The following is a 26,945-nucleotide window of genomic DNA, read 5'->3' on the forward strand; positions in this document are numbered from 1 at the left end:
GCAGAAAACACATCAGCCACTGACAAGGTTTTCTTCTCCAGATTAATCCAGTATTTTTCTCATTTTCTGTTTGACGTGTAAATTAGTGAAAAATAATGTCTGCTACAATTTCACACACTAGTTGAGAGCCTATTCAGTTTCTACAGCCTTTCTTACCTTGATAAATACGGAAGAGGATTAGGGCTGCTGGGGAAAAGTGAGCACGTCTTTTTTCTTCTTCTTCTTTTCCAGAATTCTGAGAAAAAAGTCAGAATTCTGACTTCAATCTCAGGATTCTGGAAAAGGGGGAAAAGACGTGCCCACTTTTTTTTTTTCCCCAGTGGCCCTAATCCTCTGCCGTAGATAAAACCAAATATAAAAATTGTAATTTCATTAGCAAATCTTCCAATGCCATATTTCGGAGAGATAGAAAAGAGAATAAGTCTTTTTTTGTTCATCCGATTTATTGGGTCATAGCCTCGCACTCTTTAAAATAATGAGGAGGAGATACGCAATACATAACAAGGTTCCCCACCTCCATGTTTTAAGGTCTAAGTTTTTGAGATCGATGTGGTTTGGTAATACGTGAGAAAAGGGTAGCATGGCCAAAACTATTCACTGTAGTTAAGTCTTTTTAAATCATGGGTTATTCATGTATCTTCAGTCTTTTTCTACAAAAGAAACAGCAGTGGACCGGAAAAGGCGGCGCTAATAGTCAGCCTAGCATGTCGTCACAGCGCGTATGATATAAATACAGCTGCGTTCTCCCCCACCTCCATCTTGAGTTCAGAGCGTTGTTGAGGGTGTTCGGGTGTAATCGATTCGCCATTTTTCAAAAATGACCGACCAGCTTTGTAAACTTTTCGTCGGTGGGCTCAACGTGGACACCGACGACGATGGCCTACGCAAGCATTTTGAGCAGTACGGCACGCTCACCGACTGCGTTGTCGTCGTGAACAAGCAGCTCCAGCGATCTCGCTGCTTCGGCTTTGTAACCTACTCCACGCCGGAGGAGGCCGACGCGGCAATGGCGGCTAGGCCGCACACCGTCGATGGCAACGCGGTCGAAGTGAAGCGAGCCGTGGCAAGAGAAGACGCAAACAAGCCCGAGGCCCTCGCTAAGGTGAAGAAAATCTTCGTTGGCGGTCTGAAAGACGACATCGAAGAGCAGCATCTGACCGAATACTTCTCCCAGTACGGACAGGTCGAGAAGTCCGAAGTGATCTCAGAGAAGGAGACCGGAAAGAAAAGGGGCTTCGGCTTTGTGTACTTCACCGATCACGACTCGGCCGATAAGGCGGTTGTCGTGAAATTCCACACCGTCAAAGGACACAAAGTTGAGGTAAAGAAAGCCCTGACCAAACAGGAGATGCAGGCAGCCAACAGAACCTCTATGACACCGAGAGGCAGAGGCGGTAGAGGTATGAGAGGAAATCAAAATGGCTACGGCGGCAGGGATTATGGCGGAAACTACAACTACGGTAATGGCGGAGGCTACAACTGTGGCGGCTACGGAGGGTACGGCAGCGGGCCATATGGGGGTGGCTATGGAGATCAGGGAAGTGGCTATGGCGGTGGCAACGGCTACAATGAGTTTGGCAGCGGCTATGGTCAGCATCCTTCTGGCTATGGCCCCATGAAAGGGCCACCTTTCGGCGGCCAGAGGAGCGCAGCTCCCTACACCAGAGGCGGCGGCGGCGGTGGCGGCTACGCAAGGGGGGGCTACGGCGGCGGCGGCTATTAAATGAGACTGCACGATGGAAAGCAACCCCTACTATTGTCCCACAAATTGCCCTCTCCCCTCAGCCCGGAATTGGACGCCAAGAGTCAAAGCCAGTAACGGGGCGTCTGCCGTGAAATCCAACCATGGCAGAGATACGGACACAAAGACCCCCTCCCCCAAATCATTACGAAGACCTCCAAACCCAAACAGGTAGGAAGGTCACTTCCCAGAACACCTGATTATAACGAGAAGCGGTTGTTGCCGTTCAACTAGGACACATTAAGACGAAGAATAACATCGCTTTTTATTATGTACTCACGCCTCCGGCGTCTAGTTGTCTAGAGTTGAATTTATTTTTTATTTGCGTTCACTCGTTGTTTTTGGATTTTTTCGATGTAGGATTGTTTTTCTGACAAGTTCTGATTTATTTTTAATATTTGCATTTTAAAGCAGTTCGTTTTCGATTTTGTTTTTTTCTGCAGAAAACTTAGTGTGACTTTTCAATGTATGAGGATGAGAAAGCATGTTTATGGTTTTTCATAGCTATGTCATTATTGATAACGGACATGTATTATTTACTTATTGGGTCATTCAGCAAAGGCGGGACGGGATGCAGGACCACTGTTTCCTTCTCCCTTATTGTACCAAACCTCTCAGCCAGTCTCAGTCTAAATATTGTTCATGTTTCCTTTACCTGTAGCAATATCTAATGTATATTGTATACTTTCATGTCTGGAGAACAAAACCTACTGTTAAAAAAAAAACAATTTGCTATGCTCATGTATGTTCATTTTAAATAAAACGTTATACCACTTAGCTTAGTTATTTTACTTATTTAACCAGGCTTCCTCAAGTTCATCCACAGGTATATAAGTGGCATCACCTTGTTGCTCTTTAGTTACATGGCATCATTCCCACAGTTTATTCCCTTACACTCAGGTGGGTGAAATGGTTAATGGTTGTCTACCCACAGCCAATGCATGTAGGCTTTGTAGGGTGTGACGTTGTTTTAAAATTGTGGTTTTTAGATATTGCTAATAACTCTTTATTTTTCTTCTGAATACATATATTTATGTGGACATGAGGGCTCTGATATTTATCTTTGATTATTCCTACATTTAGGTGTTCTTACTCTTATTCCAGTAGGCTATCCCAGCCAAAATAGCCGTAGCAGTTTGTTTGTAGGCTACATCAGGACCCTGTTGATTACCTGGGGTCGATTGTGATAGGAGTCTGAAATATCTCTTTAGGATATCCACATCCAGCAAACTAGGTATGTAAATCAACCTGTCTTCACTCTGTGTTGGTCATTGTATGGCATATCTTTGAGATGGTGCACACGTGTGCCATTATTTAATTTATCAGCGTCTTATATAGCTAATCTTAAAATAAATAAAAGGGAGGGGTGGGTGGGTTAATTATTTTTTGATGGGGGGTTGGAAGGGGGTCCAAGTATTGTTCCATAATTAAATGAAACGATGGAACAAGTAAATTGGAGTCTCCTCCAGAGAAGCTTTGCTCGGTGCAGAATCTCACCCTGTTGTTTTCTTTCTCATCTCCTCCAGGTTGCTTCTGTAACCTGGGCACGAGGACGGTAACCCCCGAAACGATGGGGGTGTGTGTCTCTCCACGCTGACAGTGGGGACCAAAGAGTGGTTGTGCCTTCTTCCCCCACAGGTGAAGTCAGTTTTCAGAGGATTCCCCCGGTGTGGTCAAAGGCAGTGTTAATGTGCTTTTTAATGTGAACTGTTACTGGGTTTCCAGGGAATTTTGATTATACAGTACCCCAGTGCTACTGACTAACCAGTGTACACCTTTGATGCATTTGTTTTAAAAAAATAAGTACTGAATCCAAATCGGGGTTTTCTAGCCTTTTTGGTCTGGAACACCTTCTAAAATAAAGCGTTTTCTTAGTCCTCGTTAGTGTGTTCTTTTTGGTGTATTTGAGCTTTTACAGTTTTGACTTTCATCTAGGTAACTTATTAACTTGTGTTTAATACCAGAATAAATCCTCGTATGAAAGGAGAACTTGGCATTGAGTAACAGTACCCAAATAAAATTGAGGTCAAGTCTGAGAATTTTCTACTTGATTCAACATCTTGGTTGGAAACCACCAATGTTCATAGGGAGCATGGGCGTTTTTGCACTGTTTCAAAAGTATTTAACACTTGAAGCTGATAATTGTAAAGCTTTTTAAGATGCATTTCAAGTCAGTCACATGCTTTGTGGGGTTTTGGCCAAAGGGAAACTGTTCAAATGGCTCTTGTAGTTCTGGTTTTACTTGTTTTGCAAGACCAGTAAAAATCTAGTTGATCTTTGTAAACAACACAGTTGACTGTACATTTGTCTACAGAATTGACTTCACATTTCATTTTATTAACTTGCAAATAAGTAATTAAAATAACCCACTTGTCGGGTTTTAATGTGGTAATGGATGGTTGTAAAATTAAAACATGACGGGTCAGTAAATGGAAGGGGTGGGGAATAAAAACATGGGAGATGGTGGCAGACCCCACTGCAGCTCAGTGCTTCTTACCTAAATTATTAAAGTGTTCAACAGCTGCAAAGTGGGCTAGCTGTTAAAACGGCCTCCACATTTGACAATGAACGTTAGTCATATATAATTGAACAGAGGGGAGATGATGCTACTTTGTATCAGGTAAAAGCCATAATGCACTCAGAATTTGCATAAACAAACACTGTAGACCAAACTAGTCATCTACACAGAGTGGACTGTTATATTCAGCTATTTGGTTTTTCCAGCACTGCTTTAAGTCTTCAAGTCTGCTGACCACTGTCTAAAAGTGAATCTTGGTCTTTGTGGTTCTTGAAGCAGTTTTCTCAGATTAATTGAAAGATGTTCTAAAGAGCGCTTCAATGATGAAATGCAAGACAATACTTGATGTCTTGGCTTTAATGAGCACTAGAAAATCAGTACAAGAGTTGACTAAAACTCCCACAGTAATCTTAAGTATTTGTTAGGGTTTAAATAAAAAATGAAAACCAATCTGAGGTTTTGTGCTGATTTAAAAAGGAACTGCTTGATGTGGTCATGAGTGTAAATTATGCTTTTGTTCTCTTACCTTTTTTTTTTTATAGGATGATGGTGCTTGGCGAATTCTGATCACCCTGTAGGAAAAGGAAACTTATGTTGGCCTTTCTTTTTATGAATTCACAATAAATCAATATATTTTTGTATATCAAGATGTCTGTTATGTTGCTTTTTTACACTGAGGGCAGTCTGATTGCTTGTTTTCAATCTGTTGGGTGGAGGGTTTGCAGAGGTGGGAGCCCAGAGATGTAAAGCTGGTATGTGTTTTTGTTTTAGGGGTGTTTTATAAAACATGCAGAGTGCCCTTCTTTACTGTCCATCCCATGTGTTCCATAATACAGCTTGGATTTCATGGTTTTTCCATATGCATAGCACATACTGTGCCAGTTTTGAAGGTGCCTTGTGGAGGTCTGCCCATCACCATCACTCCTATTTGGCCTCCTTCCACTTTGGTTTTGCCTGCACATTGCTGCATGTTTTGGCTAAATAACTAGCTGAAATAATAGTTCAATAGTGGCAATAATAATAAAACCTTGGTGGTACCTTTTAACTATATTTTCACTTGGTTACAGTTGGTGTTTTGCAACATGTTTGCCAAACAAGATAAGTATGTGTTAAATGAATAAATTATATCCAATCTCAGTTACCACTACTGAAAATTCACATAGAATTAAATTAACATAATTTACATTTCAGATCTGCACGACCACTAAGACTGAAGTTTAAATGGCTTGCAGAACAATCTCCACAAGGTGTCCTATCAAAATGTCTTTTTTTTTCAATCAGAAATGAGGTGGATCAAACTAAGAAGCTGAATTTGATAGGAAAAATGCTTTTCGTGTGTCAGACTATGTGATGGGAGTTATTCGCTTCTGTCGGGCTCAAATCGTGTTCCAGGAACAAGGGGGGAGGGGCGCTGAGAGAAGTTGCATTTATTGTGAAGCGCCTGCCTCCAGCTAACCTAATTTATTAAGGCTGTAGCGACTTCAGATTTTCTCTGATCATAATAGTTTAACAGCGAAATGACTGCATTTCACAGCTGTAATTGCTGGAAACAGCCAGTCGTGCAGAGCTAATATACACTTAAAAAAATAAAACATGAAATTCAGGCTTATGAGTTTCGTTTATTTTAGGGTAGAACGTGGTTCACGTACACACTTGGAAAAAATATATTTTGTCCCAGTGGGTCTAAAGTGCGACACAAAATAAAACACGGATTGACGTTTTATGTGTTTTAAGTAAAATTAATTTATCGGGGGTGTAGCTTTATTACTGTATTCGAAGAAAAACAAAGGTCGAAATTTACGCGGTCCTTTTTCAGGAAATTAAGATTTCCGATGGGACCTGAAGGGAACAGGACAGTGACGCCAATCGCGCGCCGATTGTGAGGGGGTGATTTGGTTTAAGGTGACCAATCAGCGAGAGGAACGTCTTACGAAGACGTGAGTGAAACGGCCCGCCCTTACGTCGGTTCATTGAAGAAGAGGGACGGTCTGAGCTGCGCACCATCCTCCGGAGGAACCATGACATCCAAACTTTGTAAGCTTTTTGTTGGGGGATTGAACGTGGAGACCACCGATGAAGGCCTCCGCAAGTACTTCGAGCAGTATGGTACCCTTAGCGACTGCGTGGTGGTCATGAACCAGCAGCTTGGACGTTCCCGCTGTTTCGGTTTCATCACCTACTCCACGCCGGAGGAGGCCGACGCAGCAATGGCCGCTAAGCCACATGTCGTCGAAGGCAACAACGTGGAGGTGAAAAGGGCCATAGCGCGAGAGGATGCCAACAACCCGGACATACTCGCCAATGTCAAGAAAATCTTCGTCGGCGGCGTGAAAGACCACATCGTTGAGGAGAACCTGACCGAGTACTTCTCGCAATTTGGCGCGGTGGAGAAGGCCGAGATCATCTCCGACAAGCAGACCGGCAGGAAGAGAGGCTTCGGCTTTGTCTTCTTCGAGGATACCGACTCCGCCACCAAAGCGGTCCTGACCAAATACCACACCATCAACGGGAACAAGGTGGAGGTGAAAAAGGCTCTAACCAAGCAGGAAATGTCCACCAGCGGCCGGGGAGGAAGGGGTCGAGGGAGAGGGATGCAGAGTTACGGCGGCGGAAGAGGAGGCGGCGGCGGCAGCTACGGAGGCGGCTACGGCGGTAGTTACGGGGGTGGCTACGGCTACGGCGGGGGCTATAACGGGGGGGATGGCTACGGAGGCTACGGGGGATACGACGAATACGACAGCCAGATGGGTGGCGGGTACAGCAATGGGGACTTTGGGGACGGCTATGGACAGCAGCACTCCAGTTACGGAGCGATGAAGGGGGGCAACTATACTTCTTACCGGAGCGGGGCTCCTTATAACAGGGGTGGTGGATTTAGCAGTGGCTACTAATGGCGCCCTCAAACGATGAGAGATTCATTTCTAATTGAAATGGACTTGATTTACACACACGAGCTACACATGTCCAGGTAGGGGGTGAGAGGTGGTCTTCGAGTTCAATTAAAAAGAAGCAACGCCCATCACCCACACAGCCTGCTTTCTGGATCCCATCCACCCCCCACCAGGACTTCCCTTCTTGTCCTCTTATTCCACACGTTATGGACTTTAATACTAAGAATTGTGAATTATTGAACTGTATTTTGTTATGTTGAATTCTTTAAGTATAATTTTTGTCAGTCACTGCTTCAAATGAGAAAAAATCGATTGTTTGATTTGCAGATCTGTCAGTTTTGCCTGTTTTCACACCATGAACTCAGGGTTTTAGGTAAAGTTTGTGGCAGTGTCCGGCAGCATGGGACTGGATTTCTTCAGCTTCTTGACCCTAAAACTTTTTTCTTTGCTCTCTTTTGTTTATTGTTTTGAGAAATGTCAGGGACTATTTTCACTGTACTCTTGCCCCACTTTCCCGTCCCAGTTTTCTTTTTGTTTTCTTTTTTTGTTTTGCCTAGATTAAAATCCTTTGAAATTCATGTGTTCAGCTCACCCCCTATGTTCTGCTTTTATTAAAGTTTTTAATGTTTTAAAAATCTATCTAATCTCGCAGTCTTAATTCAGATCAACAGAAAGTGCTTTTAAACCCCCCACTTTGGGAACGTTTGGGAACAATTATTTTTATTTCCTTTTTAAATCCTTAAACTCTCCTCTTTAAATTGGGTTCAGGAAACGACCACTAGGAGGTAGTATTGCCTGGAAATCATGGATTTCTGCTACATCGGCCATTTTGGAGGTGGTGAATCACCAAAGCAGTATTTGTTATTCCTATACAACATAAAAAATAAACGAGCATCCTCATTTTGATTAACTGCTTTGTTTTTTTTTTTTTTGTTTTTTTTTTTTTAAGACTTACCAGTTGTCTTTTTATTTTTCCTCCATATTGATCTACAGAAACGCATCGATGACAGGTTTTCACAATATCAGGCTCCTAAAACCCTCACAGATTCAGCCAGCTGATAAATATTTTCACCTGGGAGCAACCAGTATTTAGTGTCCATCAAACAAAGGGGAGAGGTGTTAGGTATTGGCAGATATAGATGAACGTAACCGGCCATGGTGCTAAAGTGTGTACCAAATCCGCTTGTGTAAGGGCTGGATGTCATCAGCAACACCTACATGACCTACAAGATTTTATGGAGGAAAGTAGGTGCACAGGCAAAGGAAGAATAAAGTGAGAGCTCTCACTCTGAACCTGTTTCTGGTTTGGAAAATATCCAAATACTGGGTGTTTTTATATGAAAGTATTTTTCTTTTTAACATTGAGTGTTATAACCTGATGTTGTTACAGTTGTACACTGCATTTTATCACTCCTTTCATGCCTGATTTTTATAAAGCACGTTTAGTAGCATACATTCATTGTTTGACTGAATCATTTTGGCTTTAGATTAAATGGAATGAGAGTTGGAAGAGACCTCGAGCGAACTTAAAACTGAATGCTGGTCTTCTGTTATCAGTTTAGTACATGGAAATGCACATACTCATCACAAACCTGACCTAAGAGGCCTGGAGATGAGAATGTGCATTTCCAGGAAGGAAATCAGAAATAAATGCAGAAAACAGGCCTGGAAAACCTATGATTTTAACGTTTCTGTGCAGCCTTGCCTTGTATCCTGTTTAATATATTTAATGAAAAGTTACACTTCACAAAAGGTTTGAGCGTTAATTTGTAATGCTTGTTTTGCAAAGTATTTTGAGCATAATCTTGCTAGATATAATGCTTGATTTAAACCAGATTAACAGATCCTAATAGAACATGTAAAATAAAAAACTAAGGAGTAAAAATGATCCCCTGGGGTGTCGAGACTTAAGCACGAGCAGCAGAGAAAGACAAAGTGCCGCTGACACCTTCTCTCTTTGTTATTTAACCACATGTATTGTGCACAAGCGTAGACTCTAAATGCATATTAATGTGAAGCACCTCTCACATGCCAAACATATCAGGCCAAGCTTTGCTTTTCCAGTGTATTTGAGCGTGCCTATGTTCAGCATGCTTCCCAGTGTTTACTCCCTGTAAACTGTATGACAACCTCCCTTCAAAGCCACCCTACAGGGATCTAGGTACAGCTTCCCCAAAGGTCACACAGAGTTCAGTTCTTCAGGCACAGGGTTGCAGGTTTTTTTGTTTTTCACAGGTTACAAATAGGATTTTAAGTCAACTTCAATTCATAGCGAGTGAGATTAGCAATATTAAATGAGGCTAACTGAGAAGACTCCGGTGTATAACTCATAATTATTCCCTTTAGAGTTTGTGAGAGGAGTGCTGTTGACACCAACCCGTTCAGTGTTTTACAACAGCAGAAAAATCTCTGACTCACAGGAAGCCAGAATAAAGCTCCGATCACTGGACAGATGACTGTGAATGTAAAATACTAAGTCAAACAGTGGGTGGAGCTAGAAAGATTTATTATAGAGACGACCATTATTTACACTACGTGCAGAACTTGATATGTAATTTTTTTAACTGTAGTCCAAAGAGTTATTTTTTGAGCCACTTTTATAATTTGCTGAATCCCTTGCAAATAGTGCATAAAAGTGCTAATACAAAGCCTATAAGCATTTTTATTTTAACCTCAACTGATAGAAGAAAGTTCCTCAAGTTATTTTTTGTTATTGCTGAAGTAAACTAAATGCATGTTTGTGCTGTTAAAATAGGAACAATTAACTTATAGAAATAGTTCTGCATACCCCTTTTGCTCAAATGTGAATTCAAAGGGTGGCTGACTTACGTTTGAAAGCTCACAATAATGGGTAGGAATTTTGCTTCGTGGTATTTGCAATCACTGAATGCTCCCATAGATTTTAAAATGGGACTCTTTCAGTGCAGATGTGACCAGATGTGACTATTTGTATTTGACTTAGTAAGCATTTTATGATACACTAATAGACTAAATGCAGGCCACCAGTTGGTAAACAACCCTCCAGTAAGCAATTTTGGATTGTACAATCTTGCTATTTAATAAAACCTAAATATTCATAATGTGGGCCTATTTAAGATGTGATTTTTAAGTCATCTAAATTCTTTTACTTTGGCAGTCCTTCCATTGCAGAGATTTAAAGACTAACAGCTCTTGCAATACAACTAAAATAACAAAAAAATGGCTTTATTTTATGTCTACAACGTTGCTGCATTTCCTGTTATCTTAAGTAGCTGGTAACGCCCCTGCTTTATACCAGGTGATGGATTTCACATTTCTTGTTAGAGTTGAAACAGTGATTTGATTAGCCAGATGATGGAAAATCAATTGTACTCATGAAGTCCTGCAAATGCAAAAGCATTTATTGACTGTGCTGCCTTTATAGTGCAAATGGAAACAAAAGGCATCGAAACGCATTTTCTTTTTAGTTAATCGGAATATCTGAATTATAATCATCCAGCTAATTTAAATTCAAATCAGTTGTGTTTTTAAGATAAGAGAAATTCAAGTTTATCGTGGGAGGAGCATTTAGTAATTTCAGGGAAATGTTGATCCCTGATCCTGTTTTCACTGGAAATGACAACAAAAGACGAATGATACAAAGAAAGAACGATGAACCCTATAACTTTTATGAAATTGTGGTCTTGTTGATAATTCTTGTCATTACTTATTATCTTTCAAAGGTTGGCTTACTGTGTTCTAATACAGTTTGTATAACTATTTTTAAAAATGTGCATAAAAATAAAGGGAGTGAGTCACCATATAAAACCATCTGTGTATGCCAGTCTTGCGGAGTTACTCATCTTTCTAATAGACGATCTGCGTGCAGCCGGCCGCTCGGCGCTCATGCCCGCTGTGTTCTCTGACTCCGGGAGGATGGACGGTGTGTCGTTGGGGTGAGTTGGCTCATCGGTGGGGATTATGTTTTCTAAAGATGGGATTCAGGCTGCTTCTGCATCTGCTGGATGACATTTGAACCTACGCGATGTAGTGGCCAGAAACCCAACACGGACAGCTCGAGAGCTCGCTCACAGCACGCGAACTCGGTGCTAGCTGTGTTGACTAGTTAGCGCCCGTTAGTCAGCTAGCATCACTGGCTGCTCAGCTGATGGCAGCCAACCAAACCAGACTGTAGATAGTTGACTGAAAGTGGGTTGGTTTGTAATTATTTTTAAAGTAGCTTAGAATACGATTTCAGTTGATATCCATGGCTGTCATAAGGTTATATGTTGGTTAGCAATGCTAGGAGCTAGCTAACTTAACCCACAACAAACTTAAAATGAATTGAACAGCTTCCTGTTGATTTGGTTTTTTTGGACGCATGAAGACAAGCTTACCGTAAGCTGTTAAACAAAAACGAATTACCGGGCAGCTACTGGGACTTTTCAGTGCAGCATCATAAATTCTTCGAAATGCTTGATTATCTGTGGGTGAAGAGACGGCTTGTTTTGAGAGTTAAGATAGCACATCGTACAGTACATGCACGGTGGAGACGGCCAAGCACTGTTTAAATAAACAGCGGTTTTTCTGTCCGACACTATCAGATGTGCTTTCAGCTCGCTGCAGGTCACATTTGCTTGTAAATTAATATCCTAAGGTTTGGGCTGAAGCTTCGGGTCTGCATGCTCTTTCTCCCCCCATTTCCTTGTAAGCATGTGTGAGGGCTTCTTTTTCTGTGCAGTCCCTGTGTAAAAGAAGTTACCAGTAATATGCACATGCCATCTGTGTGGCAGATGTTTGTTAATCTTCCACAGCAAATAGGCACTAATTGCTTAGCTCGTTAAAAGAAATGAAACCCTATATATTGTGGCTGTTTTTACCCTTTTAAAGGATGCACTGACCATAAAATGTATCCAGCTTTAATCCTTAATAAAGGATAGGGTCAAAGAACACCTTTCCTCCAATCATCTTGAATAGAGCAGGTATCCTCAGTTAAATAGACATGCTTGAATGGTTATTTGGTACCTTTGGATTAACGCGAAGATGACATCCATCAGTCTAATGGATCAGCTTTGAGTATACACATACTCATTTTTTTGTAGTTTGCTTCCAAGAAGCCAGACTCTGTTGTTGTTTTGATTGTCTTGAGAAATCCAAACTTTCTACTTAACACTAACCAGTTAACCATTCAAGGATAAAAAGGCACCTAACTCAAGGATGAGCCAGTGTTGTATCTACACAAAGACGTGACACAGGATCTGAGAGATGCATATGAACCTTCAGTTGATCTGTCCACTGTTTGCTGAAGCCTTATCAGAAATGGTCTCATTGGATATGTGGCTGTTCAAAATCTGTTCCTAAGGAAGGGAAATGAGGAGACAAGGCTGAGCTATGCCAAATTACATAAGAACTGGACTGTAGCAACAAGTTTTATGGAGTGAAGAAGCCGTATAAAATTATTTTTGGTTCAGATCATTCATATGTACAGAGGAGGTGAGGGGAGATGTACAACAGTGAGTGTCTACAGTCATCTGTAAAAGATGGTGGAGGCTTTGTTATGGTTTGTGGTTGCCTTTTGTCATCATCGCTATCCGCTGATCCAGACACCGCCTCTTATGTCTTACCAGTCTGGTTGCCACACCGGCCTCACCGCGTCCACCATGTGCCACCGATTCAGAAGAGGACACGGTGAATGGAGGGATGCACACCTTCAACCAGACGCACATGAGGAAAGCGTTTCAGTTGATGAACGACCTGAGGAGGTGCGTAGCTCAAATTGTGGTTTCTACCGTTTCGTTTTAACTTGAGAACGAAGAGGCCGTATCGAGTTTTGTAAGCCAGAAAGGACATGCAAGTCTTCGCTTGTTCACCTGGCTTGTCTGAAAATGTCAGTGCAGCAGTACATGACTTCTGCCTGAACTGAACTGCTGCGTTTTTAAAGAAGCGACTTCAACTGCAAATCACTGTCGAACAGCTACTGGCAAACCTCTTCTGTTGGGTGGGGATGTTTTATTCTGCACATGCATGACAAAAACGACTGTGGGCTTGTTAATTGTGAAATGTGAACCTCAACACAACTGGCCCAGGTTCATGTATTTTACTGTGATATTTCATCAACTGGTGATGAATACCAGAGTTTTTTTACTTCAAAGGTGCCCCTCTTCCCTGGCTCGGCTCTTGAGTGCAGATTTAACTTCACATTTGTACAAAAAACATTTTAATAATTCTGTCTTATATTTTTGACGCAACTCAAATAATCCTTCCAGAACTCTCAATTGACAAAGCAACTGGAATGACCAGAAGCATTAATGCTTATCTGTTGCTCTATTTTGTGTTTATCGTATGTCTGTGACATATTTATGTTCTAATGTCAGTAATTTTTTTTAAGTCTTTATCGAAAAGTGAGTTAAATTCTCTTTGTTTCAATGCCTTAATCTCATAGTGTTACTGCCACATGTCTGTTTAGATTTACTTTCTAATAAACGTCGTGTTTGTAGGTGTGTAACATTAGGAAATTGAGTGTTTCTGCACAAAAATAATGACGAATCTGAAAATTGCAAGCGATAAAATCAGATGTCTAGTTATGGACATCGTCAGTTGAAGGTTCTCGTACATAACGCCGTCTGTTTGTCCTTCCTCCAGTAAAAAGATGCTGTGTGACGTCCAGCTGGTAGCCGGGAGCGTTGAAGTGCCAGCTCACAGGGTGGTCTTGGCGTCCTGTAGCCCTTACTTCTGTGCCATGTTCACAGGTACATGCACACTATTGTTGGTGCATTGTGTATGATGCTGCACACAGTTGTGTGTATGCTTAGCTGTGTGTGTCTGTGTGTGCGCAGGTGATATGAGTGAGAGTAAAGCTCACCAGGTGGAGATCAGAGAGGTGGACGGTCAGACTCTGAGAAAACTGGTCGACTATATTTACACAGCAGAGATCGAGGTCACAGAGGACAACGTCCAGGTGAGAATCCTAGATTTCCTTCCCGTTTCTGCTCTCTTATGGTGGCTTGTGTGTTCATTTGAAGACTGCTTGTGCTTTAAAACGACTCTTGTATATTAGCAGCAATAACATAATCACCTTTGCTAATAACGCCTAGCCCTGTAAGCTGGTCGTCTCCTCTGTTTAATGGTTAACAGTGGAGAAGTAAACATGGAGCTGCCTGGGGAGCTGCATATTAAAACATCATGTTGTCACACTTTCTTTTTTCACACTTGTTTAACAAGTTAGATAATTATATCAAAGTGGTGCTGCTGCTGCTCCAAGCAAAACGATCGCAGCATAAGTCTGGCTCTTACAAAACATCCTTTGTTTTAAGAAGGAAATTTGTAACTTGCTGCCCTTTTCTTTATCCTGACCTTTGTTTTTGTTCACCAGTTTAAGTACAAGAAAGAATAACTGCATATTAATCCTGTTTGGGGTGGATAAAAGCTTTAATTTTTTTAAACACTGTTGCTAAACTATAAACTAAACACATATTTTGAACTGTCCTTCTTGGGGAAAGTGCCTCTATTTACCTGTTTTAAGACCTAAATTAATTTTAATAAAAGTGTTGCTCACAAAAGCATTTTAATGATATTATTGTTTTTGTTTCTAATCATAAATGTGTTTCAGACACAGCTGCATAATACCTGAAAGGGATTGTCGTCATTTTAAGTCTTTCCCTTTTATCAGGATGGTCCGATTGGCCGTGTTTGAGGAGCAGATGTTTACTACAGAGGACAAACACAGAGCTTTCTGTGGGGTTTTCTGCTGTGAAAGCACAGCGCTGAGGCTTTGGTTAGCTCGGTGGCATTAACCTGTGGTAGCTGCATTACTTCTCTCACAGCTCAGCTTGATCCAGCTGCAGGCAAGATACTTCCTCTGATTATTAGTGCAGGAAGTGTGCATGGACAAGGCAGGAAATCCTCCAACTGTTAGCAGCGTGCCTCGCTGATTGGCTCTCAGTTTTTGTGTTTGTGTGTGTGTGTGTGTGTGTGTGTGTGTGTGTGTGTGTGTGTGTGTGTGTGTGTGTTTTGACAAAAAAAAAAATCTGTCAAAAGTTGGATTTAGACTCTTTTTCTTTTCTTGAAAGTCAGCGTTTCTCTGTACTAAAAGTGTTTTTGTTTTGCTTGCAGCCGTGTGTGTTTTGGTGTGTCACAGCTGCTGTAAACAGAGTTTCACTGGGCCTGATGCTGTGTTTTAGAAGATGCAAGGCTTCGGGGCAGCTGTGTACAGGAAACAGAGGACACAGTGACAATACTCATTCAGTGGATGAGTGTGTGTGTCTGAAGAAACAGCGAGGTGTTGAGGCAGGCAGACACTGACCTACTTAAACTAATGAGTAGCTTTGTTAGCATCAGTTTCTCGGCAGTTCCCTAGATGCTTGTCACAAATGTTGAAATGGACAAAAAGCGGCACCCGTAGCCAAAAAAATGAGGGCTGGTCTAGAAAATAGTTTCAAGTGGCCAAGGTCAGTACTGATCGAGCAGTAAGTGTTGCCAGTTGAATGTGTGCAAACTCTTATTTGGTCTTTATTAATCTTTTTTCTTTTTCGTCTATCTTTATGTCACAGTGATGAGTTTAGCATAATATCTAGTGTTCTAACAATAAAATCACAATACAAACAAAAGCTGCAGAAGGCGGACTGAAGCCAGATTTTTCAGATAACTCTTTATTTAGGACTTTATTTATATCGTGTTGATAAAAAGCTCTTTTCTAGTTACCTTTATTTGAGCTGCGATAAACAGGGACTCGGTTTGGCGTGCCAAGGAGGGGTGAAAGCGCTCTGCTGTAAAGGATAAGGACTTGCTTTGTTTTTAACACAACAACAAAAAAGGCAGATTTACAGTGAAGGCTAAGCTTTTCTCCCTAATTGCAGTAAGTTGCAGGATCTTCTTTAGTGGAAAGAGGTACACGTAACTGAAAATGAGTTGCTGCACACCCACTTTTACCTACCAAACAGAAGCAGGTTCAACAGGTTTATATAACAAAATCAATTTCAGGTACTTGAATAATGTTTCCAGTGTTCCTAACTTCAGCAGACATCAAGCTCTTTTTCTTTTTCACTTGTCTCTGCTTTGAGCCTTTGCTCGTACCGAGGCTGCCGTCTTAGTCCTGGCTCTGAGCTCTGGATAGCTTTAGCCTTTGTTAGCCTCAGTTAATGTCAGTGTTCAGTGAGATGAAGGTGATTTTAAGTGTCTGATTAGGTTTGTTGTTTCAAGTGTTTTTGGGGTCGTCGCCATGCGGTGTTGTGTATTCACGCCCAGTGAGAAGCTTTCATGTTGGCGCGTGGCTGTCAGCGTGTATGTGTTGTGCATGCATGAATCGGACTGGCTTGTGATCATATATGAGGTCGACTCTGGTCAGGACCAAGGACTATGGCTATTGGCTGATTATGGTCCCGGGCTGGATTTATTTATTTTTCATTGCTGGTAAAGAAAATAGAGGGATGAAGAATTGCAGAAAATTGTTAAATCCATGATGTTTGTGTTTATAAACTCTAAGTGGCAAGCATAGCTGACATGTTTGTGACCTTTCGTTTTAGAGGCTCTTGCACCAAGTTGAAAGTCTTGCAGGAAGTGGTTTAGTAGCTCCTCATTCAAAGTAGAGATCAAAACCAAATGTGAGTTTCTCTACTTTAAGGAGCTTGCAAAGAAAAGCGTCTGGACTTTTTTAAAGTTGCTTGAAGACGATTCACCTCTCATCCGAGAAGCTTCTTCAGTTCTGTCCGATCCTTAAAGTTAATCCTACTGATAAACTTACCGGGTATCAGTTTGCTTCCTAACCTGAATGATGCGTTTGAGTTTGTTTGATTAGCTCACTGAATAACAGACCTGCTGTGCTGATGAAGTCTTGAGTTGTGTACACAGGGAATGGCTGTGGAGGTAAACTGCTAACTCAACTTTTTGTGACTTTTTAAAAAAAACAAATATTAGGTACTGCTGCCTGCAGCCAGCCTCCTCCAGCTGATGGATGTGCGTCAGGTTTGTTGCGAATTCCTGCAATCTCAGCTTCATCCCACCAACTGCTTGGGCATCAGAGCCTTTGCTGACCTGCATACATGCACACAGCTTCTCAACCAGGCTCATGCTTACGCTGGTAAGATTTTTGTTTTTTCTTTCTCTATTCGCGCCACATAATCTGTCACTTTGTGAGTTGGCTGATTTATGAGGTGTTTAAAATCTGACACGAGTCTAGGGAATACATTAGGTGTCTTGGACAGCAAAGACAACGAACATGTTTTCATTTAAGCTTCGCTTGCTGGGACAGTGTTTAATGTGTGCTGTGGATGTTTGTGTCTCTCAGAGCAGCATTTTACTGATGTGGTGCAGGGCGAGGAGTTTCTGAGCCTTTCTCTGCAGCAGGTGTGCAGCCTCATCTCCAGCGACAAACTCACCGTGTCAACAGAGGAAAAGGTCAGGCGTCACCATAAAGATAGAGATTTTTATTCTTTTTTTTTTTTTTTTTTTTTAAAGATGCTTGAGTGAAAATGAAATCCATAACAGATTTTCACTTCAGTGATCACAAAATCTCTGAAGTAAAGCAGACTTCAGAAAAAGGGACAGTAAAAAAGAGTCATCCCACACTTGCTGTGTATGATGGGCTGAATCTGACAGCAGACGTATATTCCTGGGGATGGCGCATCTGTCTGCAGTTAACCTGTCAAACAGCAAGAGTTTGATGTAGCAGCTGTGTGACATGCTGCTGTCAGAGCACTGACAGCAAAGGTTGATTCAAACATAAACGCGGGGAGTTGGACGCTGTCACGCTAACCATGAAGCGCCAAACAAACTGCATCAGCAGACACAGTCATTTAGCTCTGATTTACCTGCTGCAGCTGTTTTGTGAGTGGATTAAATGAAGTGAGTGGATTAACTTCTTGAGGTCATTTTTGTGTATTGTCTCAATTTGACTTTGTTCTTCCATCATGTGAGTGTTCATGCATCATTGAAACAGGGTTCCCCCTCTATTAACCTCTTAGTTGAGAGGAGAATAACCCAAATTGCAGTTTTTATTGCTTTACATTGTGCAAAAGTCTTGCATCAGCCGTTATTTCTTTATATTTTGCAAGGAAAATTGAAAATGGGTGCAGTGATGGATTGAAATGTGCAATCCTATATAAAAATACAGCATATAAGGCAAAAACAGAACTGGTATAAACACAAAGGAGCTTGACAGTCTGTATTTGCTATGATCACCTTTATTCTTAAACAGCCGGACTCTTAAAGAAATTACTAGAAAGCTTGTCTGAGTTGTCTTCAGGAGTAGTTCTCCAGGCTTTGGATGTTGGTGGCTGCCTTTTGTTCTGTTGTGTCAAGATGATCCCGCACTGCTTCAGTAATGTTGAGGTTTGGGCTCTGGTTAATCCAGTCCAAATTTAAATTTGGATTCATCACTTCATCAAAACCGCTGCCACTGGTTTTCAGTCCACTTCTCTTCCATGAGAATGGCTTCTTAACAGCCACCCTTCCCCTCACACCACGAGGCTTTAACAAACAACTGGCTCAACAAAAGGGCCAGTTGGGTTTTTGCTGGATTTTGTCTCATTTGTTAAGGACGTAACTTTCAGATAGTGATTTATTTGCTGGTAGTTTTTAGCTCCCAGTTGCCCATTTCTGCTATTTGACTAGTTTCCTCTAATCTTGGAAGTGCATACTGCCACAATAAGTTAGGTTTCCACCTAATAGCACTTTGGTATTTGCCCTACTGGTGGAAAAACACGATTTCTATGCACGTCAAACTGTTATCTTTGGTGTTTTTTTTTCTTTCAAAGATTCAGCTAAAGAAATGGGAACAAATTGTGTTTGCATTTCTGACAGGCTTTCTAGTAATGAATTGTGTAAAGATGCGATTTAAAACAGTTTTTTTTGCTAGGTTGTTTGTTATGTTTAGAGAAAAACTGGTGCATCCCTTGAGTTGGGTGAGTCTTTTTATGCTACCATCGCTGGAGTCCTTTGTGCACAATGTGAGGGGCACGCAGCCCCCCCTTTGCTCTTGTGGAGCTGCCCTACAGGCAATCAAGAGATAAATGGGACTGAAGTGGCACAATGAATATGAATGTGGTGTGGCATGAAACTAGTGTCTGCAGCCTCTGTTCTGTCGATTGCTCCCTGGAGCGATCAGTCTTGAAACTTCACGGCATCTACAAAACAGGAAAGTCGTTGGGATTATGAGGTGTCGTGTATTTATACACTGGTAGTCTCACTGTTTCAGTCTCAGCCTGCACATTTCTAACATCCAGCAGCTTCCAAGAAAAATCTGTCACGCCCTCTTAACTTCAAGGGGATGGGATAAAATTGGGCTTGTGTTAACAGGTTTTGTTCCCAGTTTTAAAATTTTTGATCCCAAAAGTTTTCAAACTTTCACACACCCCTGAAAAAGTGGAGTACTGATGTAGATAAGCACCTGTAAATACAAAGTGGGGCCAAACAAAGTAACTGAGAGTCTATGTAATAAACTGCTGTGGTCGCTTCTACCTCGGAGCAGTTTCTCCATATCCTTCATATTTTTCCTTGTTCTTAGGTGTTCGAGGCAATGATATCGTGGATCAAACATGATAAACCAGCTCGTCTGGAATACATGCCCAAACTAATGGAGCATGTGAGACTTCCACTGCTTTCCAGAGATTACCTGGTACAGGTAAAACGAATTCTGTTTAAACATTATCGGTCTTTGACCAACAGGGGACGGGGGTTAATCATGGCTTTCAGTCAGCCGTGCCATCAGATATAATTGAATATTCAAAAGAGCTTTTTCAAACCTAAGACTGCTATTGCTCATTATGTGAGCTAAAAATCTCCTCTGGCCAACCCACAACTTTGACCATCACACCAGTGTATCAAGCATTTCCTTCATTATGTTGTCCTTGATTTGATTGTTAATGATTTGCTTGTTTAGTTTCTCAATCCGCTTTACATTTGAGAGCCCCACTGTTAATGTGATATACAATAAATTCAGCTCATAGCTTTGTTTGACGTACCTTGATGGCTCGTCCCAGTTGGGAATCGCTGCTCTACTAAGATGTTAGACTAGTTTCTGGCCTTTAGGTTGGATAACAAAGTCACTCCCACAGCTACAAATGGTTTTCATCACAGTATGTTAAGAAGAGTTGATGCTGAAATAAATCACTGTTTGTTCGTCTTTGTGCAGTACATTAGTCATCGTGTTTGTGGGCCAGCTGCTACAATTAGTGTGCCTACATGCAAATCTTTCAGCAGCACTGATTTTTTTTTTTTGCTCAAGTCACACACAAGAAACCGGTTTCCCACGTAATTTTTTTTTTTTCTCTCGCCTCCCACCTGTAGTGTTCATGTCTCTGCCACTGTTGCCACATTTTAAACAGGTATTGCAACAACAGAGGGACTTGATGAAAGGAGTTATTACATTTAGAAATGCCTCCAGAGACTGAAAGGCTGAGTACTCAACAGAAATCTACTGTGTCTTCATCTTGAATGAAATCTGATCCTTGTTTCAGATTGTAGAGGAAGAAGCTTTGATAAAGAACAACAACACTTGTAAAGATTTCCTCATAGAAGCAATGAAGTATCACCTGTTGCCTGCTGACCAGCGTCACCTCATAAAGACTGATAGGACGCGACCACGAACTCCGATCAGCATCCCAAAGGTACACGCAGAAATGTGCCAAAGCTGAAGGTTTTTAACATAAAATACACGTGTGCGCTTGTATTTTCTTACTGTGGGTCTGTGTGGACGTGCAGGTGATGATTGTAGTGGGTGGTCAGGCTCCCAAAGCCATCCGCAGCGTGGAGTGTTACGACTTCCAGGAAGATCGTTGGTACCAAGTGGCCGATCTGCCCTCTAGACGCTGCCGGGCAGGTTAGTTCATTACTTGGTGTGTCTAGTGACATCTGAAAACAGCGGGTTGGATAACACTGCTGCAAATGCACTTCTGATGGAAAAATAGAAATAATGGCTGCATTTCAATCAGTTTTGGGGACTGTCTGCACTGTTCCCAGGGAATTGTGTACCGCCCAAACCTTATTTCTCACCTCTTATTTCTACATTTGTTTGCAGTGTGTTGGATGCCCTGTACTATGTTGACAGGAATATATGGACTTATATACCAGGTTAAAATGTATATTATATAGGATCAATTTACGGTGCATTAATATTTCCTTATTTATCCACTTTTTAAGGTTTACATGTATATTTTTGCAATGCTGGTGGCTTGTGCTGCATTTATGTTCAATGACTAATCTATATACATGTATACCTGTACTAGTTTTGCTTTATCCAGATTACTCAAGCCTACATATATGTATGGACCAAAACTACTGACTCTGTAGTAGCAGATAAAACGGCCCCAAAAAGTTCTGTAAACTTATTATGGTTTTGGTTCCTGCACTCCAAAATAGGGCTGTTCGATATGACGATATAAAAACATCTGTCGTTTCATTTTACGCTATCGTTTGTTTCGTGATGTCGCAAAATAAACTAAACTGTTCACGGCGATATTTTTCATCATTTTGATGGTCACTGTAGTGGCTGTATTAATTTCTTAAAGTTCTCTCTTTCTCTTATATTTAATATAACCACACTACAAGCGCCTGTTTTTATGCGTTGTGGTTAGCAACAATGACGGTAACACCTTCGCGTGTCTGCTTGTTTATGTTCCACATAAACCTTTCACAATAAAGCAGGGTTATATCAGGATATGAGATTTTGGTCATATCGCACAGCCCTACTCCAAAAGCACTGAAAAAAGGAGAAACAATCAGTAGAACAATGCAGCAGACCAGCTGTGGTCTAGTAGAGTCCTATGAAGGAGGTTCAGCAAGGGTGTAACAAAGACTGTTAAAGATACAAGGATTCAAGACAGACTTTGTGCATTTCTGACATGTTGTTTTCTAAACATTCTTGTGGTTTCCTCATAGAAGCAATGACTTTTGGAATTTAACAAGCTATGATCTCATCCCCAAATTCTTTGTCTTGTTTCCCAGGTGTGGTTTCCATGGCGGGCCGAGTGTTTGCGGTTGGAGGTTTCAACAGTTCGCTGCGGGAGCGTACGGTGGACGTGTACGACGGCACAAGAGACCAGTGGAGTGCGGTGTCGAGCATGCAGGAGAGACGCAGCACGCTGGGAGCCGCTGTGCTGGGCGATTTACTGTATGCTGTGGGAGGCTTTAATGGAAGCATAGGTACACATAATGCATGTAGCTATTAATAGCAGTGGGTTTATGCATAATGTGCCTGTTGGTAACTCAAATAAACACATTTTTAAGTTTAGTAAATTTCAGTCGGAATAGATACATTTGTCACATTATTGCAGTTTGAGAACTATCACACATCCAGTTGCTGCTCACAGGGATCTCATTGCACTGCCTTCAATTAATATAAAAATACTGATTATGAACTGTTTATACTGAAGGAAATTAAGGTAAATTTCTATGCAAGTGAAGAAAAATATTTTCCCTTTAGAAAAAAAGTTGTTTTTCCTTGGTATCATCATCTGACTGTTCTCCTCATTTGATACATTTGCTTGTAGTGGCACAGCGCTCTTATGCTCTATTAAACCCCATTAAAACACAGGAGGCAGGAGATCTATTTTCTTCTCACAACACATCTACCAGCTGGGTGTAGAAGGCTCACAGACTGATGTGATAACGCACTCGGTAACCCTTTACCGCAGACCTTCGCTTCCAGTCTTTCCCATTTCTACATCTCTCCCTTCTTTCTTTGCATCTGTGTCTCAGGTTTGTCAACAGTCGAGGTTTACAACTATAAAACCAACGAGTGGACGTACGTCGCCTCCATGAACACCAGACGCAGCAGCGTGGGTGTAGGGGTGGTTGATGGTAAGAATGACTTGTGTGTCAGCTACCTTTTATGCCATCAGAATGAAAATCCAAGCTTTAAATATGTATATGCTGTTTTTAACCGGTTTGTGTTTATCTGTAGGTAAACTGTACGCAGTAGGGGGTTATGATGGTGCATCACGCCAGTGTCTCAGTACAGTGGAAGAATATGACCCAGTCTCTAATCAGTGGTGCTATGTAGCTGAGATGGGCACACGGCGAAGTGGAGCAGGTACCACACACTGTATCCTGCCTACTGTACATCCACACAGGGAGCAGCATCACAGCTCAACCCTTAGTATTCAGGAAAAATAGAAATTTCCATCAGTGGGATCCAAGCGAATGCTCACATGCTCTGATCATAATGTGTTGTGTAATATCAGTATTAGAAGCATCTAATCATCCCGCTCTATGATGGTGAATTGGCCTTTTTCTAACCATTTAACTGGTAGAAACAGCACCCCCTGGTGGACGCTAACTGCTTTGTAAAAATAATCTGAACAAAATCAGAACTTGTTTTGTTAAAGCTCTTCATTTGTGGTGAATTTGCACTATATTTGGGGTTTTGGAGGATTTCACAGTCTCCTGATATTTATTTAAAAAACATTTCTGTCCAGGTGTGGGTGTGTTGGGTGGTCAGCTGTATGCAGCAGGAGGCCATGACGGTCCTCTGGTGAGAAAGAGTGTGGAGGTGTACGACCCACAGACCAACACCTGGAGGCTGGTCTGCGACATGAACATGTGTCGACGAAACGCAGGTCAGACTGCGGTCACAGCATCTATCGATCTATTCATCGTACGCTCTGGCTAAAGCTTTATTTCTCCCTCTGAAAAGCTGATGACTGCCTTTCTTTTTGGTCCTTGAGTTATTTAAATTGTTAATAATAAATAACTATTCAGCTGCCGTTTATGGGTAAGAGAGCCATTTGTTAGATTTACATGTACAAATATTTACAATATTTTCTTGCATGATGTTCAGATTGGCTTTAAGATGTTCATGTACTCTACTGGCCTGTGCTTTAAAGATATTCGATCTGTAAGAGATGACTAAAAACCTTTATTCTCCTGTATTGCTAATAAAACATACGTAAACGTGGTGTACGCTGATTATTTTGTAAATTGGGTCATTTAATGATAAATGGGACAAATTTCCTGTGCTGATCTTTAAAATAAACATGTTACATTGCTCCCCCCCAGGTGTTTGTGCCATTAACGGGCTGCTGTATGTGATCGGTGGAGATGACGGGTCCTGCAATCTGTCCTCTGTAGAGTTTTACAACCCAGCCACAGACAAGTGGAGCCTCATTCCCACCAACATGAGCAATGGACGAAGTTATGCTGGTAGGTCTCCTTGCAGGCAGTATTTCTACAGTACCGGGAGAAATGAACGTGACGGGCTGAACACGTATTACCTGTTTGCAAATCTGCTTTCTCTGATTGGTCGTCTCGTTGTTTCAGGAGTCGCAGTGATTGACAAGCTGTTATGACGGCATCTGCTCCGCATCAGCGAACTGAAGCTCAGCAAGCAATCGGGAAAGCGGAACAAACACGAGACGCCCTCAGTCTTCAGCTAACGTGATCGGAAATGATTTTATTATTATATTTTTTTTTTTTAGGGGGGTACATCTGTTTTGTTTTTCTTGTCATTTCAATTCAAGCTGTGTCAGATCCTGTTTGAGGGCAGTGTTGCACTGGATAAGAAGCAGCAGCCACAGGAGAGTGGGCTTTTTCAAATGCTAAGCACACAACCAGCAGCTGTAATAAGACTCAAAGGAAGGAAGTGATCCTAGTGGACCAAATGGAGACGTACGGTTTTCTTTTTTGGAGAATTTCCTGGAGAATTAAAGCTTTGAAACATCAGCTGAGGAAGGAAAAAAGAAACAACTTGACTCGATGGACTGCACGAAGGTTTCAGACTGCTCACAACATCGTTGAGGCGATAATCTCGACGCTCCAATGCTGGCCTGTGATTGGCTGCTGCAGGAACATCATTCACAAGATTATTGTAATCTGGGTGAGCAGTTGAGACCTTTCTTCTTCTTCCTTTTTTAAATTATAGGACTCACCCAGCAACTCTGCTCAACTTTATTCTGAGGAGTTGAGCTGGTTCGCCTCCAAGAATCCTGGACCCGGAGAGCTGCACAGTTAGTGTAAAGAATGTATAAAATATGCAAATTAAGAGTGATATTTAATATTTTTAGGGGCTCTGACCTAGGCCGGTTGATGGGACTTTGCTGTTGTCGACACACTACTGAAGCACTGATCACTTGCACTGACTGACGCAGAGCGGCGGAGCGGACACACCGACCGACCTCTCTCTGACTGACCAACGAACTTGATCGCTCAGCTGTTTCTGATCGCACTCACAGGAGCTTTTACATTCGCTTCTTAAAGGCCAATAATTGTAAAAAAAACAACAACAAATGTATGCCAGTTTGAATCGTAATCAAAAAAATGCTGGAGATGTTTTTACCGCTTAAGTAAATTAAGAATCGATCGTGTCAAAAATGCACTGTAGTAATTCAGCTGTAATGTGTAAAACATGCAGATTTAACATTTTATTTATTATTATTATTATTATTATTATTATTATTATTATTTGGTTGACTTTTATCACACAGCATTCATCCGCATCCAAGTCTTAGCATCATAATGTCACTTTGTGCCCCCGTCTGGATGATGGTGGGTGTCTTTTAGATGTAGATGACTGACTGGTGCCATGGCTTTTGATCTGAAGAGAGTTTTATAAAAAAAAAAGTTTTATGTAACGTCGACTTTTGTAATTTCTGTTTTTGATTTCCCTAAAATCATGACATAATGGTTAACCTTTCAAAGCAGTCTCACAGAGAACTATAAATACTACATAGTTCTTAAAATTTCAGACTTGGAGTGACTTGAATTTGCTCGAGATATATGAATGGATCACTGTGACTATTCCAGTTTGGGGTAGTGATCTGAAGAGCTAGAGTTCAGCATCAGGACAGCCTTTAACACTGTGTAGTATCGCAAGTGGCTCGAGCCACGTGGTGCATTTAGGAGTCCATGTCACTCAGTGAGGTTAGAGGCTCTTTATTCCTTCATGTCCTCTGCTGTGTTTGAAGGCATTCACCACTTCCTATGTTATAGATCCTCAACGCTGATTAGGTGAAATGTGTGTAAATTTCTTCTTATTTTTCAGGGCACTACTTAAAGCACAGATCGCACGCCGAGTTTTAGACACTTAACTAAAATGGGTGAAACTTTAGAGACATGCACTTGGCAGCAATAAGAGGTGATTTCAGAGCCTCCCATCAGCACTTGAACGCATCACCAAGTATTTTTGCTTTCTTAGATCTTTTCTTCACCTAAAAAATAAAACCTACTCACACTTGCATCTGTCTCGAGCAAATCTAAGTGTTTATTAGCGGACTTTCAAATTGCTCTACCAGAAGCATTGGGATTTTTTTTTTTTCTAAAAAAACAAAGCTATGATAACAATATGCAGTTTCATGTAGATGGCAAATTAAACCCATTTGGTCATGATTATGGCGATTTTTATCGAAGCTTCAGGTTATAATGATGTTCTTACAGCAGATGTTATATTTTTTAATATAAACTGTGGATGTTGTGACTGAAACGGCTGCTGTTGTGAGTTTGTTAACTGTTCAATGTGTTCATGAAATGAAGCTGAGCTAATGTGCAAGAGGAGCTTAAAACTGACTCTGTGTGGAAATTTAAGGATGTTTTGTATGAAGTGGACTTTGCCTTCTATGGAAAAGTAGTAAGCAGCTGGTATTGAGTGAGCAAGTGCACAGTGGTGGTTTCTAATCAGCCCAAATGCATAACATTTATTGCCACAGTTGATGGTGTCCTGTCTGTCACACCAACCCTCTGCACACCTCCTTCACTAACAGAATCTTTTCGGAGAACTTCCTCCTTCCTGGCAGCTCCATGTTTAACATCCTTAGTCCAATATATCCACTTTCCCACCTCTGCACATGTCCAAACATTCCAGCCTTGCATCACTAAGTTTGTCTCCAAATCGCTCAACCTTCTTCTGCTGGCT

At 41.4% G+C, this 26,945-nt stretch overlaps 3 protein-coding genes across 5 annotated transcripts; all 3 read left to right on the forward strand.

The window, feature by feature from the left end:
* The first annotated feature begins 744 nt into the window (after nucleotides 1-744).
* Nucleotides 745-4,906, forward strand: LOC309715153 (heterogeneous nuclear ribonucleoprotein A0-like). 2 transcript variants are annotated; one of them, XM_082548014.1, is made up of 4 exons: nucleotides 745-1,912; nucleotides 2,825-2,975; nucleotides 3,268-3,379; nucleotides 4,802-4,906. In XM_082548014.1, exon 1 carries the CDS (start codon nucleotides 818-820, stop codon nucleotides 1,721-1,723), a length of 906 nt encoding a protein of 301 aa, XP_082404140.1. In that variant the 5' UTR covers nucleotides 745-817; the 3' UTR covers nucleotides 1,724-1,912; nucleotides 2,825-2,975; nucleotides 3,268-3,379; nucleotides 4,802-4,906. The 2 variants fall into 2 exon arrangements, with proteins under 2 accessions (XP_082404140.1, XP_082404139.1); XM_082548013.1 differs by lacking the exon at nucleotides 2,825-2,975.
* Nucleotides 4,907-6,206: 1,300 nt separating this feature from the next.
* Nucleotides 6,207-7,789, forward strand: LOC309715163 (heterogeneous nuclear ribonucleoprotein A0-like). Its single transcript, XM_082548029.1, has one exon. It carries the CDS (start codon nucleotides 6,278-6,280, stop codon nucleotides 7,148-7,150), a length of 873 nt encoding a protein of 290 aa, XP_082404155.1. The 5' UTR covers nucleotides 6,207-6,277; the 3' UTR covers nucleotides 7,151-7,789.
* Nucleotides 7,790-10,953: 3,164 nt separating this feature from the next.
* On the forward strand, nucleotides 10,954-26,257 carry klhl3 (kelch-like family member 3). Of its 2 annotated transcripts, XR_014270648.1 has the most exons (16): nucleotides 10,954-11,064; nucleotides 12,736-12,870; nucleotides 13,751-13,857; nucleotides 13,945-14,066; nucleotides 17,021-17,183; nucleotides 17,391-17,500; nucleotides 19,608-19,724; nucleotides 20,560-20,709; nucleotides 20,804-20,921; nucleotides 22,046-22,243; nucleotides 22,799-22,900; nucleotides 23,004-23,132; nucleotides 23,518-23,658; nucleotides 24,098-24,241; nucleotides 24,359-24,914; nucleotides 25,102-26,257. XR_014270648.1 is itself a non-coding variant. In XM_082501945.1 (15 exons), exons 1-15 carry the CDS (start codon nucleotides 11,015-11,017, stop codon nucleotides 24,385-24,387), a joined length of 1,815 nt encoding a protein of 604 aa, XP_082358071.1. In that variant the 5' UTR covers nucleotides 10,954-11,014; the 3' UTR covers nucleotides 24,388-26,257. The 2 variants fall into 2 exon arrangements, 1 of the variants encoding a protein (XP_082358071.1); XM_082501945.1 differs by having other exon boundaries at nucleotides 24,359-26,257.
* The last annotated feature ends 688 nt before the right edge of the window (nucleotides 26,258-26,945 follow it).

This window comes from Aulonocara stuartgranti (assembly GCF_965226115.1).
Source record: "Aulonocara stuartgranti genome assembly, chromosome: 2".
Taxonomy (NCBI): domain Eukaryota; kingdom Metazoa; phylum Chordata; class Actinopteri; order Cichliformes; family Cichlidae; genus Aulonocara; species Aulonocara stuartgranti.